This window comes from Eublepharis macularius, chromosome 8 (genome assembly GCF_028583425.1).
Source record: "Eublepharis macularius isolate TG4126 chromosome 8, MPM_Emac_v1.0, whole genome shotgun sequence".
Taxonomy (NCBI): Eukaryota; Metazoa; Chordata; class Lepidosauria; order Squamata; family Eublepharidae; genus Eublepharis; species Eublepharis macularius.
Window position 1 is genome coordinate 37,105,153 of NC_072797.1, and position 22,244 is coordinate 37,127,396.

The 22,244-nt window shown below is 45.7% G+C and overlaps 1 protein-coding gene across 1 annotated transcript in view; it reads left to right on the forward strand.

Annotated features, from left to right (window-relative positions):
* LOC129335200 (microtubule-associated serine/threonine-protein kinase 4-like) overlaps nucleotides 1-22,244 on the forward strand; it is a 325,787-nt gene that overhangs the window by 56,247 nt on the left and 247,296 nt on the right. Inside the window, exon 2 of the mRNA XM_054987644.1 lies at nucleotides 20,990-21,021. Coding sequence (XP_054843619.1) covers nucleotides 20,990-21,021 — 32 coding nt within the window. The remainder of the gene's footprint in view (nucleotides 1-20,989; nucleotides 21,022-22,244) is intronic.

Here is a 22,244-nt window from a genome sequence, read left to right on the forward strand (position 1 = left end):
GAGTAGAAAAAATACTGGAGCAAAACATAATCAGTTCTAGGACTAACATTAGACAACATGGAGTGCTGGTTGTACATCGGAGTACATATTTAAAGCAGCAGATAATATATAAGGCAGAAATGGTGATGAAGTCTATGATCCCCAACTCGTTGGTGAAGCATCTGAGACCCCATCCCTACAATACAGTCCTCCCATTTGAGTAAAAAGCCTTTTGAATAGTTCAGTTTTGCATCGTTTATGGAAAGCCAGGAGAGTGGGGGCTCTTTTGACTTCCTCAGGCAGGTCATTCCACAGGATAGGGGCCACAACAGAGAAAGCCCTTGTATGGGCTGCTGCTGACTTCACCTGTGTGCAGCCTGGCACCTGCAGGAGACTCTGTTCAGATGAGAGAAGCTGCTGTGGAGGAACATAGGGAGGGAGGGTATGCCAGACCAAAGCTGTGAAGAACTTTATATGTAATAACTAATACCTTGAACTGAGCACGGTAAATGATGGGTAGCCAGTGGAACGACTGTAGGATGGGAGTGATGTTCTTGTTCCTGCTCGCTCCTGATAACAATCGAGCTGCAGCATTTTGCACTAATTGGAGCCTCCTAGTTAACTTAGATGGGAGGCCAATGTATAGAGCATTAAAATAGTCAAGACTTGATGTTACCATAGCATGGATCCAAGTGGCTAGGTCAGCAGTGTCAAGATAAGAAGCCAGGCTAGAGTGAGGTTGTAGAAAGCATTTTTTGCCACTGCCTTAACTTGTTTTTCTAGTAATAATGCTGGATCCAGTATAAACCCTAGAATAAACATCTTTGAAAAGTATAGTTTGAAATCAGCTCCAGTCAGTATATGGATTTTAAAAGACTGAATTACCCCATGAAAGTGACATTTATATGACCAGTTTTTTGTTCTGGAGTATGTTTAGATAATTGTAAGAAGGCTTTTGGATAAGATCACTAAATATTTGAAAACATTTTCGGTATAACTGACAGAGATCAGATTTACAATGGATCTAAAAGCTTCCTTATAGCCACATTAGTAATCTCTTTAGCACTTTGTGAACATTGTAGCTTTTATTGATTCTTGGGAAGAGGACCCAGCAACAAGCAATAAAAGTCGATGGCATCTCTTTGCTCTCTAGATCAATATTTGAAATTTACAGTAATTTACTGGTAATGGGTAAATAAATGGAAAGAATTGTAGTGCTTTATGGGTTACAGCTGTGGCATATATCCTTTTCATCTATCACCTATTGTAGGTAAAAGTCTTTGTTCTTCTTCATCTGGAAACTCAAAGTAAATAGTTAAACTGATGATCTGGGTTCCTGAAGATTGAGTATCAATGGTGTTTTGAAATGTGTCAGATGCTGACACTACACAGTCTGTGTATACAAATACTGTTTTGTTTATGAAATATTCTTGTAGTGTTTAGGGAGCCAGGCTATGTGGCAGCATGTCTATACTCTTTCACCTGTAGATATTTTCAAAGAATATTAAGAGAAAAGTTGGTTCATCCAAGTGCACCTAATTTAGTTGTGAACCTGCTGTGAAACACATTCCTGGTATTTTGCGCATGCAACCAGTCTCAGAAGAAATATACTGCTCTTGTTTGGAAAAACTGATTGAAAAATCTCCTTGGGTTTCTAACAGTGCACTCCCATGGATTAAAATGGGCTTAAACTGGAGTAAACCTGCATGAGGTTTGTATTGTAAAAGCAGCAGGGTCAAACATGAGTGGGGCGGGAGAACAGCCTCCTCATGCATGGGAGGAAAGACAAAGAGGAAATCAGCATTTGATTTGGAGAATGACTGTGCATCAACTGAGGCAGAAAGTATGAAGAGAGTCAGGTTCAAGCAGTGGCCCACCCACCCTGCAGAACCCCCTATATTTTAATACCTGCTTTGCTTTCCTTAAAGGAAGCATGTTAAAATTCAAACCACCTTTCTGTGTTAAGTTTTGAAAAGTCAATTTTATCAATAGTTCTACTTATGATTGAGAAATGTGTGGATGGGTGAACATGCCACAGAGCAGTGCAGAAGTTGTCAAACTTTTCTCTAAGTTTTGCGTCACTTGCTTGTTTGCATTTCTGATTATTCAAAACAGATTTGTATGCAATACATTTAGTATATTTAACACATACAATGTATTAGTGCTTATTTTGCTGAATGCTTTTAGCTTTTGTGGCATTTTAGCAAATACCTGACCTTTATATCACAGGCACTTCAACTGAAACAAATTCTTGGAGTAATTTCAATATGATCTTTCTGGGAAATGGGAAATAGATATATTACATCCCTTTGACATAAGTTTATGTATTCTTAAAAGCTCCACCAGCTTTCATGTAACATATCAAGTACATACATATAATACAAGTATTCAGGTGAAGACTTTTCTATTCTGTTGAACATTCCCTAACAGACCTTCTGTCCTAAATTGTGTGGAAATGTAGCATAACAATATTTTAAATATAGAAAATAAAAGATGAAAATGTTAACTTAATTTGTAGTCAAGGTAGAACAACAATAACTAAGCAATAATTTAAGTCATATTAATTTTCAAAGGAACATTCATCTCTAATAAGGGATGGTCTTAGAGATTCTGAGCCCCTGCACAAAAGTCAAGGATGCCCCCCCCCCCAGACCCTATTTGTTCCCTCTGAGCTCTAAACAAGAGTACGGTAAATCTCTAGCTTACAAACAAGTTGCATTGACACTATGCCACAGAAGCTTGATGGGTAACCTTGTGCAGTAACACAATTTCAGCCTGACCTACTATGATGGAACCACTCACCCACAGTGAGGCAGATTTTCCCACCAAAATTCAGTTTGCCTGTTTTGGCTGAGCAGCCCCAAGTAGTGTTTTAATCTTTGTGGTCTGAATGTTTGTCCCACCCTGACAGTCAGATATAGTTTTGGCTTTTTAGCCCAGTTCAGGAACTTGATGCGGGGAAGCATGAACTCTCTTCCTTCTTGTTGGAAATGAAACTGGAAACTGTATAACATTCAAAAAACAACAACTTTATTTAACAGGCAGGGATTGAATAAGAGTAGTGAGTGAATGGAAGTGCTGGTTAATTTTGTTGGTAGTACAGAATACACTTTGAGTAGCAGGCAAAATAGTTTTCTTGAAGCTTAGTTTGTTATATTCTTGATTCTTAACAGTGAGAGTTCGTTACACCAGCAGTGTTTCTTCACAGAGTTTCCTATGACAGCTCGGATTTCCTGAAGTTAGTTTAAAAACTGTTTCCCCTTCACACCGGACCCATGGTCCTCCTCAGAGTGAGCTCCCTTTTAGAAACTAGGCAGGAATTAATCTTCTTCTCCTAAGAAGATATAATATTTCCTCTTTTGGCTTGGAAGGGAGTCTCAACTTACTCCAGTCACTTTTGCCAAACACCACTCCCAGTTCTATGGTGTCTGTGTCAAGCGGGCTTCAGCTTTTGCTGACACTTATACTAAGAATTCTTAAATAGAATTCTTCAGGACAGTAGTGATGTTACAGTTAAGGCACAGATTTCCTGTTCCGTCACTTCAGAAGGGAACCTGTTTGACCTTCCCTGTCAGACTCCTCACAAACTCTCCTCAATCCTCTCAGAAACCCACTGTCAGCCTGAAATCTGAATCATACTGACCAGAGAGGAGGGGGCAGTCTGTCACTCAAGCTCTCCATTCCAAGCAAGATTTAACTCTTTCTCTGATTGCTCACTGATTGCTGAACTTAGGAAACCTGCTTTCAAGTGCAGTTTGTCACACCTACCTCAAAGGGTTATTGTGGGGATCAAATGGAGGAGAGGAGAATGACATAAGCCACTTTGGGTCTCCATTGGGGAGAAAGGTGGGATATATGACAAACAACCTTTTTTTAGCAAACAGACTTGGGTTGTTTCATGACCCATAGAAAGCATTTAATTTGTGGTGCCAGCTTGAGGGCTGCAGGTGAGGACAGTGACAGAAAAACACAGAGACCATGGAATGGAGATAAAAAAACCACAAGTTTTATTGCTTACTGGAGGATCCTTGGTACTGCATGGGGTATGGATCCAAAATCAGCTGACTCACCTACCAGCTGATGACCCCCTCGCCCCCTCAGACTGCCGGCTGAGGACGGGCACCATGGGATTACAGTAAGTGTGCTTCTACCTGGGCATACACCTTTGTGTGATTCCCCTTTCAACTGGGAGCAAGCATGGCCTGACAGCCCCCGAGCTGGGCTTGTCACTATCCTGCATCATTCTCAAGATCCCTTAAGGGAATCCCTTGCTATGGGAAAATAGTGCACGCAGGCTGTGTTTTCCCCCTAGACGGCTCTGTGCCCAATGCCAGACTGCTATAGGAGCCCCAGAATGGCTCCCAACAAAGCTCCTAAAGCTGCAAACTATCCCACAGCCCATCTGGAATGTCCTGTAACCAAATGTCCTGTCCCCAATTAGACAGGTGCACTCCCATCAGGATGGTACAAGGCCTCCAGCCAATATGAAGTGAGTAGATGGAAGATGATGCGACTCCCCTGTTGCTTCCACAAAATGCACCACAGCTTTTGCCACCTGGTACCTGGTCAAGTCCACTTTCTTGGATGAATCAACGCCCTGTTATGAGCGTCTCTTGAGTCAGTCCAACCAAAGCAATTGCCGCCCTGGAAAATGTCGCTGCACCAACCCCAAGTTCTCTATGATGAGATGCGATAAGTCCAAGTCAGGCTGCGAAGCCAAATCATTCTCCCCTAACTGGATCACTAATACTTCCGGCAGCCTCGAGTACTGCACACATCGAAGCATTGTGGGGATGAAGGTGTCCTAGCGCATCCCTCACACACCAATCCACTTCACCTCAATGTTTCTCTGAAGTCCAAGATGCTGCCCCATCCTGATTCTGCTGAGTAACAACTGGCCAGATGGATAGTGCTGTGCCCACAGAACCACACTGTCTGCTGCCACCTGTGGAAACTACAAACTGTGAGATCAGGACAAATATAGGTCTTGTACACCTGACTTCATAGAATCATAGAGTTAGAAGGGGTCTTACAGACCATCTAGTCCAACTCCCTGCCCAATGAAGGAATAGCCTAAAGCATCTCTGACAAGTATTCGTCTAGCTGCTTCTTGAAGACTGCCAATGAAGGGGAACTCACCACAGCTGATTTCCTTGGACCTGTGAAGGGAGGAGACCCAGGCCCAAGGCAACTGTAGCTGCCCTGAACCTGGAGTGAGCTCCAAACTCCCTGGCGGGCAAGCCCGCTGCTGACAAAGAAGACTGGAGGCTGCTGACAAACTGGAAGTGGGTATGGGGAGACCCATTGGCATAGACCAGTAGGGACCCTTTGCTAGCTGGCGGGATCTGGAGGTAGGCCAAAAACACATACACTGGGCAAAGCAACACCTTGATGGATTCCAATGCAAAGTACATTCCCTGCCCCATCTGATCTGTCTTGGTGCAGGCAGATATCCACCTGCGGCCCCCACATGGCCACATCCCCGCATGCCAAGGCATATCCAGAGGCATCGTGGTGAGAACTCACCACTAACTCCCCAACCCTGAAGGCTCCCCTCCGCAAAGGCCAGTATGAATGCAACCACAAAAATGCTGGTCTCGAATGGGGAATGGCAAATCACGAGGAGCTGGCCAATGATGCAGTTAAGGATGAGTCACATGATGGGCCTGCCGTCATCTGCTGGGGGAGGGCAGTGCCTCCGCCAGTCTACAATGGATCATTATGCGGCAAAGGAGCTGTAGGGGTCAGAGAAACCCTTGGCCTTGCTAGAAAAGGTTATTTCAGCAGGGTGACTGCTCATGGTCTTGAGTGCCAAAGTCCACTCTCTGGGGGGTGGGGGGCAGATACCTCAAAACCATGGATTCAGACATGGGAAGGGAGGCCCTACCCTCGACTGCATACGAAAAGTCTGTGAAATTTTCCTAGGCCCCCTGATAGGCCCACAGGGTGGACGGGGTGACCAAAGCAAGTACTTCTTGTAGTATCATGTGCCGCCAAGCTTCCATAGTCCTCTGGGAAGGCATCTAGGTTCCGGTTAGTCTCCATCTGGAAGCAAGACAATGGGTCCACAATTCTGTTATCAGTCCCTGCCACATAACAAGCTGAAAACAAGGATTGCCTGTTCAAAACCCAGACCACCACTTGGTTGTTGCGCCAGAAGTGGACAAGTTTGTCCCTGAGCTGCCCCTGCCAGATGATGACTACCACCAGGATAGGGAAGAGCTCAAGGAAGGTTAGGTCATGCCGCAGATCTGACCAGGCCCAAGCCTCCAGCCATCTCTGAGAGCATCACCATCTCTGAAGGTAGATGCCAAAGCCTACACTACTGGCCACATCAGAGTGCACCTGCAGCTCAGCCCTCAGCTCTCAGACCTCCTGTCAGAGCGAAACCCTATTGTACCGTTCCAGGAATGCGAGCCAGACCTGGAGGTTGGCCCTGGTGTTCCTAGAAACCCAAATGTGGTGGGGGCAGAGGCCCTGTCTGTTGCCTGATGAGGTGGGCACAGAAGGCCTGCCCCAGAGCCATGACCTGGCAGGTGAAGTTGAGGTACCCAATCAGAGACTGGATTTCCCTGAGCATGGCCTTGGCGTGGGACAGGGTGCTCAGTTGAAACTCCCTCAGGGCCTGAAGCTTGGCTGCAGGAAGGTGGGAACACCGCACCACAGAGTCAAACTCTATGCCTAGATAGGTGAGGTGGCTGACTGGGCCCTCTGTCTTTTCCTGAGCTAGTGGGATACCCAACTTGGTCACTAGAGCTTGTAAGGAAACTAAGAGATCAGCACAAGTCATGCTGCCCACTGGACCCACTATAAGAAAGTTATCCAGGTAGTATTTGATGTGCATGCTGCACATGCAGCTCTTAGCTGCTTGTTCTAAGAAGATACTAAAGTCCTTGAAAGCTATACAGGCCATGGAGCATCTCAAGGGCATGGCTTTATCAATGTACTTAATTTCATTGAATTTAAAGCCAGGAGACAAAAATTGTCAGGGTTCATGAGGAGCAGGTGGAAAGCCAACTGCATATCGCACTTGTCCATAAGTGCACCCACCCCACAGGACCTGACGAGGTACACGGCCTAGTCGAAAGATGCCTACCTGACTGAACAGTATTCAGCTGGGATTGTGTTACTCACCAAGGAGCCCCATGGGTAGGAAAGAAACCCTGTGAGTAAGAAAGAAACAATATTCTTCTGGTGCCTTTTTGAGAATCACCACCAGCAGGAACACCCTCTTATTTATTTATTTATTTATTTATTTATTTATTTATTTATTTATTTATTTATTTATATTCCACCTCTCTCAAAGAGACTCAAGGCAGATTACATAGTGTGAGATTAGTACAATCAGTGGCAAGGACAAGGGCAGGCATTTCCATACAGTGTCAAGAACACTTCCATAAACGATGTCATAGGGTAAATGAATACAAGTTTACAAAGACATAGTATTAGCAAGGATCTTAAACGAAGTTTAAGAATTGCTGAAACAGAACATAATCAGTTCTAGGGCTTACATTAAACAACACGAAGCACAGGCAGTATATAGGAGTATATATTTAAAGCAACAGATAATATGTAAGGCAACATAATGGTGAAATCTATGGTTCCTAATTCATTAGCAAAACTTCTGGGACCCCTATCCTACAATACCGCCCTCTTAGCTGAGAAAAAGGCCTTTGTGAATAATTCAGTTTCGCATTTTTTGCGGAAAGCCAGAAAGGTGGGGGCTGTCCTGACCTCCTCAGGTAGGCCATTCCATAGGGTAGGGGCCATCACAGAGAAAGCCTGTGTACGGGCTGCTGTTGATTTCGCCTATGTACAGGCGGGCACCTGCAAGAGACCCTGTTCAATGAGAGAAGCTGCCATGGAGGGACATAGGGAGGGAGATGGTCCCATAGGTATGCTGTTCCAAGGTCGTGAAGAGCTTTGTATGTAATAACCAATACCTTGAACTGAGCACAGTAACAGATAGGTAGCCAATGGAGTGACTGTAGGATGAGAGTGGTGTTCAAGCTCCTGCTCACTCCTGGTAATAGTCGAGCATCAGCATTTTGCACCAATTGGAGCTGCCTAGTTAACTTAGATGGGAGACGAATGTATAATGCATTACAATAGACAAGTTTTGATGTTACCATAACATGGATCCAGGTGGCCAGGTCGGCTGTGTCGAGATAAGAAGCCATTTTCCAGGCTAGAGTGAGTTTGTAGTAAGCATTTTTTGTAGCTGCCTTAACTTGTTTTTCTAGTAGTAGCACTTGATCCAGTATAACCCCTAGGCTCTTAACTGAGTCTGCAAGAGTCAAATGAACTCCATCAAAAGTGGGGAGTACAGTGTCCTTCAAGATCTCTGACTTCCCAACAAGCATCAATTCCATCTTGTCTGGGTTCAATTTTAACTTGTTATTTTTCAGCCATTTCACTACGGCTGTCAGGCAGCGAGCTAAGATTTCTAATGTATCCTGCGGGGACCTGGATAGTGAGATACAGAGTTGAGTATCATCTTCATATTGATGACACCCAACTCCATAGCTGCAAATGAGTTCTCCTAAAGGTTTTATGTAGAGGTTGAATAATATGGGAGATAAGATTACGCCCTGTGGAACCCCACAAGATAGTTCCCATAGTGGAGGTAGCTGATCTCCAATGGCAACCCTTTGAGTCCATTCCATGAGAAGCAATTTAAAGCTTTCCAAGGCACATCCTTTGATGCCCACTTCTGTTTCTAAATGCCTCAATGGGATGGCATGGTCTACTGTGTCAAAGACCACAGACCGATCCAGGAGGAGCAATAAGGAGGCATGGCCTTTGTCTATATTCAGACAGATCATCCAGTAATGCTACTAGTGCTGTTTCTGTCCCATGCCCTGGTCTGAATCCAGACTGGAAAGGATCTAGAGCGCTAGTGTTTTCCAAGATCTGGAGTTGGTCAGCTACTGCCCTCTCAATCATTTGCCCAGAAAAGGCAGATTAGAGACTGGACGATAATTGGCCATATCAGTTTTGTCTAGAGACGTTTTTTTAATTAGCGGATGGATAACTGCCTGTTTGAATGGCCAGGGAAGGTGCCCTGAGTTAGCGATTGATTTACAATAGATCTTAGTGGTCCACTTATGTGATCTTTACTTGATTTTAACAGCCAAGATGGGCAAGGATCAAGCGCACAAGTAGTGGCTTTCCTAGATGCCAGGATCCTGTTAAGGTCTGTCATTGTGATTTGTTCAAAGCAATCCAAATATAGGCCAGATGGTGTATTAAGCATTTCTTTTATTTTGCAGCTAGCATCTAGATCAGAGCGTATTCGTGCTATTTTATCAGTGAAAAACTTAGCAAAGGCCTTGCAGCTAATTGTCTGTTCTTGGGTCTGTAAAGGTTCAGAAGTAGAGGTTAGAAGGTGTCTGGATACCCTGAACAATTGGGACGGTCGTGAACTAGCTGATGCAATGGTTGCTGAGAAGTAACGTTTCTTTGCCGCTTTCATTTCCGCTTCATAGATCCTCCAGTGGGGTGGGTTGGGGTGGCTTGTTGAAGGGGCTTGCAATGCGGATGGCGGTAAACTCCTTAGCCATGTTGGTGGCCACTACCTTTGGCAAATCCCTGGCAGATTTAAGATAGCTGGAGGTTGTGGTCACCTTAGGACTCTGAAGGATATATTGAACCCCTTACAAAACCCATCCCTCAAAAAGGAGATGGTTGCTCTGTTGGAAAAAAATGCAGCAAGTGGTGGAGGTCTTCCTTGCAGATGGGGGAAAACGTGATCCCCAGTCCCATGTGCGGGGAACTGTTTTCCGAAGGAGGCCAGCCGTGCCCTGGTGGACCCTCTCTCCGTGTGGGCATAATGGAGGGGAGCCAGGTTGCCTGAAGGGGCTGCTGGCTCCTGGAGACTGGGGGCATCTTAGCTGGGGGGGTGAGAGCCGAAATAACCATTGTAAGTGTGATCGTATCTATACCTGGGCCACTGACACTTCCTTTGATGGATTGTATTTCCAGCATACACATACCCAGAGCCCATTCGTGCCTGGAACCCCATCTGCCTGCCTTAAAGCATTTGGCCCTGCCCTTGATGTGGGAACCTACCAGTCACAACCAAAGCTTTTGGCTGATGAAGTCCCAGTGAAATGACTTATCATAGTCCATTCTTCAATGTCAAGAATAAATCCAGTGTATACCTTGTTATGCCTTTTGGCTTATCTGGAGCCCCATCGGTATACATGTCCATGATCAATGAAGTACTGCACAAATATTTATATAAGGGAGTGGTCGTTTACCTGGACGATGTGTTAATTTATTCAAAAACAAAAGAAGAACATGTGAAATTGATGCGGGAGGTGTTGACCACCTTAATGTGCCACAAGCTCCCTATCAAACTCTCTAAATGTGAGTTCCATAAAAAGGAACTGGATTACTTGGGCTACCGTATATCAGGACAAGGGCTGAAAATGGATCCCGCCAAGATCCAAGCAGTACAAGATTGGCATATTCCCTCCACTCTGAAACAATTACAATCCTTCCTGGGATTTGCCAACTTCTATAGAGACTTCATAGAAGGATTCGCTCAAATTGCCCTTCCTTTAACCAATCTCTTAAAAACCAAAGGAAAGGGGGATCAAGCGAAAAAACCTTCCTCCAAATTGGAGTGGAGCCCAATTTAATTTCACGCTCAACTTTCTGCCAGGGAAACTCCATTAGCACTTCCTCTGCTTCCAGGCCCTTCTCCAGTTGATTTCGTTTCTGCACCCCTCGCCCATGGCTCGCCCTCGGTGCTGGTATGGGGCAAGAAGGAATAGGGGCGACTGGGGCTGGTGTGCGAAAGGGACAGTGGGCAGCAAAGTGTCCGCTCCGGCCGCATTGGAGGCACAATCCTTTTCGCCAATGAGTTTCTTGCGCTCCGCAGCTTGGAGGACCTGCTCGCCCCCCTTTGGCGATTACTGGGGTCCTTCTCGTTCCCATTGCCTGTTGCTGTTCTACTAACCTCACCTGTTGAATGCGATTTTCCACTTCACAGGCTAATTGTATCCAGCCTAATAGCGTTGGGGGGGTCGTCTTGCATTAGGGAGCGATCCAGAAGTCTGGGATTCATGCCACTTTTAAACATTACTATCTTGGTTCCCTCCTCACAATGGGGACATTTGGCTGCTAATTGACGAAATTTGGCAGCATAGTCTCGGATCGGTTGCGTGCCTTGTCGCAGTGTTTGTAGTTCGGTGCGGGCGCGGTCTTCTTCTAATGGGTCTTCGTATTGGGCTCGCAACGCGGAGCCGGAGGGGTTCCTGTTGGCACCGGCCCCTGCATCAGTCCTTGAGGCTGGATCTGTTGCTCTCGTGGTGGGGGTACATGTCCTACAATCCCCTGCGGCTGGGGTCTGGGTGCACCTCCATGTGGTGGAGCTCTTGGCCCTTGCCCCGGTGGGCCCGGTGGAAGAAATCCTGGGATCGGTTGTGGGGCCAGTTGGGGTCCAGGTAGTACTGGCGCAGGTTGCACGGGAGGCGGTTGCCTCAGCGGCAGTGGGTGTTGGGGTGTCATCTGGCGAGGAGGCACCTGTTGGGGAGGCGGTGATGGAGGAACTTGCCGCGGAGGAGGAGGCGGCGGTACCTGCGGAGGAGGAGGTGGTGGAATCACCTGTTGCGGAGGTGGCAGAGGTGGCTGAACCACTTGACCTGGCGTCGGCTGAGGTGGAGGTGGGTGCTGGAGCTGCTGCGGAGGTGTCGGTAATATTTGAGGAATTTGCTGAAGCAGCTGTGGCGCTGGCGCTGCCGGTGTTGTCTGGGCTGGCGGTGGCTGGCACGGGGCACCCGAATTGCACGTTGGTTGAGTTCCCGGAGGAACTTGGCCCTGTGCCGCTGATGGCGTTGGAGCGGACGGGGTTGTAACTTGTCCCACCGCTGCCGCAGCTCGCGTCTCCCGCTGCTCTCTAACCAACACGTGGATAAGATAGATGGCTTGGGCTAGGTCTTCCTCCATCGCTCCCATTCTATTCTCCATCCGGTGGTAGTGGTACGGAAGCCTCTCTGACGCTCCATCTTCCCCGCGGTCGTTGACCACCGATGGCTCCTGCGACCTCGGAGGGACGTAATCCCTGGGCCATGGTCTTATCGGACCCTCTACCCCGCCATCGGACCTCTAATCTGGGATCTCTCTAGTTGGTCGTATCGGACCTTCCTCTCCTCCCCCTTGCAAGGACTGCTCCTCCTCAACGGTCATGCTGGCAAGTATTCCTTTTGACAAGCCGGTGACGGCCAGAATTCTGGACTCCACCGCCTGGGCCCGACACCAACTGCCGCGCGCGCCCTTGAGCCCAGGCTCTGGCTGAATTCACACCTGTATAGTCCCAGCTCATGAGCTCATGTCGTGTGGCCTCCCAGTCCTGGGTATCTCTGGTCTCCCTCCGGGGGTCCCACTCTTCCAGGCATCCAGATTCTGTGCCCCACCTATAACAAGGTTGGGTGCTGGCCCGCGCTCCTTCCAGAGTGCGGGCGGACCTGGTCAAATCCCACACGACGCTCGGGCCCTCCTGCTCCATCGACCCGACGGTTCGTCTCACATCTATCATCGACCGGGAAAACATGGTGCTGGCTCGTCTCTCCCTTGCCTTTCGAGGCCAGGAGCCCCACTGCTGCGGCGTCGGTAGCGAAATCAGATGATCCCCCCCGGGAATCCCACGCAGTTTTGGCCGTGCACCCCCTTCGACCGGGTGGACGTGTTCTGCCACCCTATCGGGCACGGGTTCCGTCCCGCTGTCCTGAACAGGTTCAGTTCGTCCATCTGGAGCGGAACTATTATTAGGATCAGGCACAGTCTCAGGGTCACTGTCAGGTACCGTCTGAGTCTGGTCTGGGAATCCCCTATCCTCCAGGCCGGGGTCAGACAGATCAATCAAGTCGTCCTTGGTATCCATCCTCCCTAGGTGAGGTGTCGGGGAAAAAACAAAGGATTCCTAACAATATGTCAGGCTATGGCATTCCAGACGCACGAGTCTGCCTTCCTCCCTTTTGCAAGAAGACAAGGTCTTTTGGTTTCAAAAGGTTTTATTTGAAAGACAGCATTCAGGCCCAGATGTCCATACTCCAGGACCAAGTAGATCCTGGCTGAGCAAAGCTTTGTTAGGAATGAGGTACAAAACAAAAGTTGTTACACATCAAGCCCTCAGAACCCAGCCTCCCCCAGAGTTATTAGTTACCCCAGAGTTCACATAGCAGGAGCCTTCTCTGTGGGAACGCCGGATACCCAAGGTCGACTAAGAAGAACATAGATAAGACGCAGCATGGATTCGGTTTCGTTTTCTCAGCCATGCCGGACGCTCCTCTCGGCTGGTCCGGGAGGAAACGACCGGGCACCCTGACCGGGCGGCTGATCCGCAAGGATTAGCCCCCAGGACTCCCAGGGAGGGAGCCAGGGTCCGGGACGCGGCGGGAAGAACTCCCCGAAATCAATGCGGGGGGGGGGAATTGCCCGTTTGTCCCTATGGAGGCCGGCAGACGTGTGCGGCGCCTCGAGTGCCGCCGGGCAACGAGAAACGGCAAATAAAAGAAACAGGCGGAAGCCCGTAAACAAGCGAATCCCTTCTGTTCTACAAGCGTTTGTGAAGGAGAGGTTGATCTGAAGAAGACTCGTTCTTCCCCTTCGCTGAGTTCCAGAATTTTGTTGGCGCCCCCCCCCCCCAAATGGCAGCAAAGAAGCAAAGTCCCGCTCTCGGTAAGTCAATCTCGGCTACCTTGAAGGGGGATTCGCTCGAAGAGTTGGTGCGCAGGGCGGTGGGGGAAGCCATAAAACCCTTTGTTGACAAGCTGAACGAAACTGATCAAAGGGTGGGCTTAATTGAAAGCGAAGTGAAAACCATTAAGGCAGCAGCGGGGGGGGCAGAGAAGTCTGCTCTGGAAAGTGCGTCACTTGTGAAGGCTACAAAAAAGGAGCTGAAGTTGGTTGAGAACCAGCTGATCGGGCTACAGATGGAACGAATGCAGACAATTTTGCGTCTCCAAAACGTGAAAGAGGAGGAAAAAGAGGATCTGTGGGAGGTGGTCTCGGAACTATTGGCGATACCCGCGAGGACGACTAAAGAAGAGGTTAAAAGCGCCATTTTGGAGGTCCGTCGGGCTTCTTCAAAATATGCAACAAAGCGACAGTTGCCTCGTGAGATCATTATTGACTTTTCATTTAAAAAGATTCGGGACACCATCCTATATAACTCATACAATGCGGATTTGGACTTTATGGGTTTGAAAGTCAAGATTTTGAAGGACGTTCCATTTCTAGTCCGGAAACGGCGTTTTAAATATAAAAAGTTTGCAGCTCTTCTGAGGGACCATGGAATAAAGTACAAATGGTTATTCCCGGAAGGAATATGGTTCAGATATAAAGATCAGGCCTATAAGATATTATCAGAAGATCAACTAAAGGATTTTGAGAATAAAAACCCAGAACTCTGCTGCACCGAGAATGAAGAAAAGGAGGAGCCGGAGGGGGGGGGAGGAGGAGGAGAGCACCGCAACAGCGGTTGTACAGAGAGAACTGCGTCCGGGACCTAGAAGGGGGAGGAAAGTTTAATCAGAATTTGAAATGTTTATTCTCTGTATGATTAACCACTCCATCATTATCCTATGGAGCTATTTTTGTATTATGACAGTATGAAGGGAAACATTGAAGTGTAGTGTTTAGTGTTTGTAGTTTATTCCCCCCCCTTTTTCTTTTTTTTCTTTTTCCACCCCCCTTTGTCCCTTCCTTCTCCCCTTTCCTTGTGATAGTCTTGTGTAGTGCTGTGTAGTGTTTTGTAGTTATGAAAAAAAATAAAAATTTATATATAAAAAAAAAGATAAGACGCAGCATCCTCTCCCATGGAAAATGCAGTCCTGGTACTTGGGGGGGACCTGGAGGCCGAGAAAGACTAAACAACTACAGAAATTAATATGGCGTTACTTAGGCCACATTCTCCCAGGATAACAGACCCTGACACTATTACTACAATTTAATAAGGTATTATAAAGTGGTAATTCATGTACAATAACACAATCCTTTAAATGAACAAATGAAATACATTTGGTTTCTGCACTAACAAGAATGACCTTCTTAAAGTGGCATGTGCTAATCAAACCATTTTTATAAATATTACACCAGAATGTTTAGTATTCTATATCCTGTTAGCAATAAATTGCAAGAGCTCCAATACTGTTCTAAATACAGGAAATCCAGTTTTTATATAACATATTGCACAAATCCATGTTAAGGTGCTAATTTATCTGTAACACATTTACACTAACCATGTTACACAAATCCATTAATTAAAGTGCTAATTGGTCCATAATGTATTCAAAATAATAAACCTCAAGGATCCATGCACACTTTGTCCTTGCTGTAGCAGAAAGTCCAACAATAATTCCACAAGATTTGATAATGGCTGTGGGTTGTCACTTGTTCTACTTGAGAATGGCTGTGATTAGTCTCTTGTTCTAATGGGTCATCTAGATCCAAGGTATCCTATTTCAAAATGGTATCTTTTTCAAAGAATAACAGCCAGTGTAACAAATTTAACAAAACATGTATCCCGGACTGATAATACATAAGGTCACATATCTCAATATACATATCATATGCTTACATATCAAGTTGTGTCATTCAGGCATACAGACGTTTAGTTGCTCCACCCATCCTCTTGGACCACAACAGTGAGAAAACATTCATGTAAAACATATCAAGGATCTTGTTGCAGACCTTGTGGGTCAAATGAACCTCCAGGAGAAGCAAGGGATACGGAGGCATCCTCTCACTCACCTGACCAACTAGGACTGGGCCCAGAGACACACGCTCTCCCTCCAGCCCTGCGCTGTATGGCACAGGCTGGCAGTTCTGGCACATGTGTGGCCTCATTCCAATAATCATCAGCAAGATCCAAAATGGACTCACTGGTTGATCTCATGCTGACTCATCACCCCTATGGAACGATCTCCGGGACTTGCAAGACCTTTGTCTTCACTTCTTCACCAGTTTCTTCTTTCCCTCCAGACTGCTGGAGCTGCTACTAGAGGATGAGCATCCTCTTCTGGACCCTCATGGCTGACATGCCACCCTGGCAATCTTACCTGCTGCCCGATAGGAGGCCTCCAGGCCCTGGGGCAACAGCTTCCACTGCTGCCCTGTACTCAGAGACGCTCAGTTGCTCCACTCTCTCAGAAAGGTGCTCAATAGCCTTAGACAGTCCTTGCAGGTTGTAACTTCCCTTTGGCCTGGGAAAGGATCCCTGAGCAGGCCTAGCAGGCCACAAGCTCTTCCCCCTGTGCCTTTGGCTTGGGTGGTGGCCTTCCCTCCACTGAAAGCTAGCCTCAGCTACCCTCTTGAGTGGCATGGCCAACCCCTGGTCCCCACATGCAGAGAATGAAGACCCAGGCCTAAAGTAGTGTGACCTGAAACTACCCCCCCCCCGAGGAGGAAAGGCTGCAAGGCCAACCGAGGGTCCGCCCTGTGAAGGTGCCCTCCTTGCTCCTTTGATGTGTCGGGGAGACTTTCCCCTGGCACAACCAAAGCTTGTGGGTAATGAAGTCCCAGTGAAATGACTTAACATAGTCTATTCTTCGATGTCAAGAATAAAGCCAGTCTATACAACTATTACTACAATTAAATAATCCTGATGAACACTGCTATCTCTGTTGGCTGCCAGATCTGCCTGGTGAGGATTGTCTGCTGCTGCAGTCACAGCTGCTGCTGGCTAGCCACACCAAACGGCAGACCCAGTGCTGTCTCCCACCCCACCTTCCTGCCACCACCTTGCTCCTGCTGTCCACCTCAATTCCTCCCCACTTGCCATTGCTGCTCTCTGCCACTATCAGCTGCTCTGCTGCCCAGTGCTGCTGCTGACACCAGCTATGGAAACCAGCATGTGGAGCCCAGGCGACTCCCATCTTTCAGCGTTAGCTGGGCAGACCTGAGGGGAGAACGAGGCTATCCAGGTCTGCCCACTCAGGCATGCCCCTTCAACTTGGCTGGCCAGCTCCCAGTTGGCTGGCTGAGTGTTTCAAATCTATTGGTTCCCGCTTCGTCACATGGGGCCAGAGGGAGCTGTCTGAGCTGAAACACCACGGGAGGAGCCTTCGCCACAAACTACCCACAAACTGGCCTCCTGGAGAATTTGGGGTGGGGGAGGTAGCTTTTTTGCAACAGTTAATATAATCTGCTTTAGCAAAAAATATCCTAAGCCAGAAGTGACCTTTGCTCAGACTGATAATTGGATCATATTATTTAAAGTAATCTGAGTCTCAGCATAATGTAAACCTTTCCTGACAGGCTTGTACAGTTCTACATTGGTCTTAAAGCCACAGTGATCACACAGATTTTATATCAAATATAATATTGGTAAATGATAGGAGGTTATGCATCCATATTAACACATCATAAATGCTATGTTAGCAAATAATAGGTAACTTTATTAGGAAATGAAGATGTACAGAACTAACAGTGCAATTCTAACGGGCGATGTTGCAGAGACATCTAGGTGCCTGTGTAATTTTGGCAGTGCTAGTCTGCTTCCTGACAGGGAGATATGCCAACATATGAACCTGGCCAGGCACAGGCAGCAAAGCAAGCTTTACAGTCTAAATGGAAACACCAGCAACATCCACCAATCACACAATAGTTGCCGTTGGCAGCTTCATGAGTGGCAGCTACAAGAGAAGCTAATCTTCAGCTGCATTCTATGGCTGCTGCTTTTCAGTGCCACCCTTCTCCTCAGAGAGTCAGCTGACAAGCTGGACTGTGACATTGTGACATAGGCACTTGGCTTGAGACTCTGCCTGCCCAGCCTGGAGGGGACACACACCCCAGCAGGGAGCCCACCCCATTGCTGGCAAAGGCCAGACTGGCAGCAAAAGTGCCACCACTTGCAAATGCCCCTTCTCTGAGTAACACACACCCCTTTTCTCAGAAAAGTAAAAATAAAAAGCCAAAAGAGACCAAAAAGGCTTAGACTAAGCTTGAACTCACAGTGCCCAAGCCTCAGGGCTAGAAGAGGGGGTTCCCAAGAGACATGCCAACAGAGAATAGACATCCCACTGCAATTCTGATGTCATTTGCAACATGGGGTCGGGCAGAGAATATCATAAAGATCAGCATTGCTCAGTGGAAAGGCACTAGGATAGCACGTCTGGGACTCCTGGTTCAGGGGCAGCTCCCAGCCACCCTGACCGACAGTTATGTCCTGTTGTCTGCCCAAAGGCAGGGGGAGTCCATTCAAGGGAGTCTGCAAACAGCCCTGTTATGGGCTCCAAGCATACTCTGCCCCTCCCCATTTGAGGCAATTCTGTTGATTAGACATCCTGGGGAGCCTGCCCCATTGTTAGACATGGGCCATGGTGCTTAGAGGACTAGGCTCAGGCTGTTTCCCCCATCCACGACATTAGCCTCGATTGTGGAGGCTAGCATTGTGAGGGTGGTGTCCTGCCTTGTGTGAGGGAAATGGGGGAGACATGTGGATTAGTGAATGGGTCTGGTGGATCCCCTGTTCTTGCTTACCTGTCAGTTTGTCCTTGTCCCTTTGAGCTGAGCCTTTGGAAACAGGGTATCTGTTAGGGGTCTGCAATGAAAGATGTTAGTCAAACATTCTGGACTTTGCTGTCCCCCCAGGGTGCAAGTGCAAAAGTACTCACCCAATTCTGCAAACTGCCCACTCTGTGCTTTTCCCACCACTATTAGTGCCTCACGTGGCAGGGAGCTCTGAGACAGAGCCCTATGCCGCGCCCCCTAGCTACTGAGTTCGAGGGCAGCCTGGGAGGGCTTTATGTAGGATGGGGACCTGGCCATTGTGTGAAGGTATTGTTTGTGGCAGTGGTTGACATCCTATGCTTTTCTGGGCCATTTTGGTGGGGCTGTGCTCGGGGTGGGGGAGAGATTGACTTTTCCCTTTGCATGGGCAACTAAGGGCTATGCCATCTTTTTCATGGCATAACTGTTGGCCACTGTTTGGGTCATTATTCATCCTGGTGCAGCTTAGTAAGCCTACTAACTCCCAGACAGTCCCCCGGCCCGTTCCTACACTGCTGCAGGTATTTACACACAAGGGCCTACTGGTGGATGGTTGTGGTGGGCCAGTGCTGGTGCACCAACCTGGTGGGGCAGTGCCAGGGAGCTGCGCTCGAGTAGCTCAGACTTGTGTAGATGTAAGTGCAAGGTACGTTGGCGTAAGGTCTAGTTGGCTCCCTGAGCACTCCACCCCACTTAGGATTGCTCTATCAGTGATTTAGAATGTTAAATATATTTGTAAAGAACTTCATAATTTGACTAAAATACTGCAAGCTACAAGGGCTAGACAGAAGTGATGTTTCCACTCCAAATAAATGGATAAACATCTTGATAGTCACTTTGAATATTTTTAGCATACAAAGAATATACATTTATTGAATTTATTAAGCCTGTTTAGTTTTAAATGTATTATCTTATATTGTACATATGCTGAATCAGACACTTTAAAGACTGACAAACTTTAATTCAACATACATAAGCTTTTGTAAGTCAGAGCTCACTTCATCAGATGCATGGAGTTGCCATGCTACATATGAAGTGTATTTTCATCAGATGGGAGTCATCTGTTAATATGCCAGAAACCAAAACCACTAGAGAAACAACAGTACTGTTGTACAAGACAGGTATAAAAAAAATTCAGAGAAACACAGACATAACAGAGAAACATAATTATTTGCAACCAAATTTGCTACAGAAGGTGTTGGAGAGAGAGCCATAACGGAAATATATGTGCTGCATCAGTGCATTTGAAGAACTATGTCACACCAGCAAAGGCTTACTAAAGGGGAAAAATGGTAACTAGTCCATTTAAGTTGCTTCTGAGTACTAGATTCCAGGACAATATTCTAGAATGGCTTTTATCCACCACACCCTATTTGTGAGCTTCCTTGTTTCTATTAAACTGAATGTTTTGGGGTATACAGTAACTGTGAGTCTTTTGAGTTATGGCAGTATGCTGTATAAAGAAAAATGTGAAAAAATAGAATTCGTTTCTGGATAGAGATTTATTGCTGATTTTTTGTTGTCATGCTGTATTCAAGAGCTGTGCTCAATAAGTAACATTTACTGTGCCTTGTTTCAATTGACATCTCTTTATGTAAACATGGTCCACTGTGTAGAAAGATTATTTAAATAACATTAACCAATGCACTGTCTCAATAATAATCTACTTTTCAGAAAGAACATTTAGTGCTAGATAGTAGTTTTTAAAGAACAAACTGGGAACCCACAAGACTTGTGCAGTAGGGAAATTCTGTCCCTCAACACTGCTCCTCACTCTCTCTTTTTCCAGCCCTTTCCCTCATGACTTCAGTCAAACCAAGGTTGCCTAGACTCAGGGTCTAATGCCTTAGTTGCAAGGCAACTTAGTTGCAAGGCTAAGGGACTAATGCTTTAGTTGCAAGGCAACTCAACAATTACTACTGTGATCTCTAGAAGTTTCATGCAGTGTCAGTAGACATTCTCACTTTTCAGGAGTTTAACCACCCTAATTTTTATGTATTTTTCTGCAAAAAAAATGCCTCTAGAAACATTACCTGTATCCATATCTGGCCCCATTGTGTGGATTTTTTGATCCATACTCCTTGACCTTTGTTTACAATTAGATATAAAAATATTCCATTCATGCCTTACAAAACTGACTGAGATCTGTTTTACAGTAGCCTGGTAATTCTTTCATAGACAGGCTTGTTTGACAAATTTTCTATCATGACCTAGCTATAATACATACCCTGTATCCAATTCCCATCTTTCTTGGATCTGGTAATCTGCAATGAGAACTCCTATTGCAAAATTCTCTGCATGAAAATGGATATATTATATATATAGTAAAAATGTAAGTGGAAATCACCAAGGCAATCTGTGCTTTGGATAACTACATCAAACAGTGCACAAAGAACTAAACAGATTTTCCAGTAAATCTAAATCCATGCAAAAATGGATTATCCGTTAAATGAAAAATATTTCATTGTATGCTGTAAACTGATCATATAATGACCTTTTTCTTCATTTGCAGAAGGAGCTGAGCCTTCCAAGAAGAGGAAGTTTGTAAGTAGCTAATGTTTCTTTCTTTCATGGTGTTAAGTGCTCTGCTTGAAGCTTGACAGCTCTTCAATCTCTTTCTGTTTTTTCAGTGGCCAATGAAATGAAGGTTAAATGTGGCAGTTGATTGGCTTTATGATGTTCAGAAAGAAAACTTTAAGATTGTAGACCCATGCCCTTAGGTCCTTATGCTTTACTGAATGTTTCTGTTGGTACACTTTAGTGATCTTTAGTAAAGGATGTATTGTGTTTTCAGAAGGCTATTAGCAAAATAAATAAAGAAATGTACCTTGGAGGCATAAATTCTATTATTTGAGTTTCATAGATATCTGAACACTTTTGCATTTAGCTGGAGCTGATTTGACTTAAATCTAGATAGCAATAGATTTTCAGGAAACTAAACGTATTGGATAATATAGTTGATAGTTTGATAGTTGATCAGTGAAGTTACGGATTTTGTTTAGAGCCTGGCAAGCATGTTATTTTAAAAAAAAATGATTATAAATAAGTATATTTAGATAACCTAATATCTTGTGGTTATTTTATTGTATAGATGCATATGCTTTGTTTTCTTTCCAAGGGCATTTAAAACTATTTTTATATTATTATTTTAGGCTGTTATGATTTAAAGTATGCGTTGGTCATTAGTATTGTATCTTTTTTTTTCTTAGGGATGCTTAGGCAAAATTGAATACTTATATGTTTGTTTATTTGGATGATTTCTATACCACCTCTTTATGCAGCCAGCTCAAGAAGATTTACAGAGTAGAACATAATTAAAAACAACATTGTTAAAAGTCATAAAAATTGAAAAACGCCAAGAATGAAATTAAAACGAAAAAGACTTTCAGCTCAGCACTGATGCATACTCTCTGTTTCTCAGTACGTGATGCCTAATCTTTTTTCCATTAAAGCAGTAGTGGTTGTAATCCTACAACTTTTTCCTGTATGGTAGTGGCCCTCTTTAGGACATTATATACTGTTTGAAACAGTAGAATTATCACTATTGCTTGAATTACCAACATTCTTATCAGAAAATGAAGTATTTGGGAAGAGGATACCGCAGACATAGGGCAGAGGAGGGGGTTGGGCTAAAAACGGCATGCAAGTTTCAGAAATAACAGCAAATACAAGCTATAGATGTAAATAGCATTAAAATGAGATTTATGAATATGGGAATTTAAGTTACTTGTGACAAAGAAGCCCCATTTGAAGTCCTAGTTTTGGAA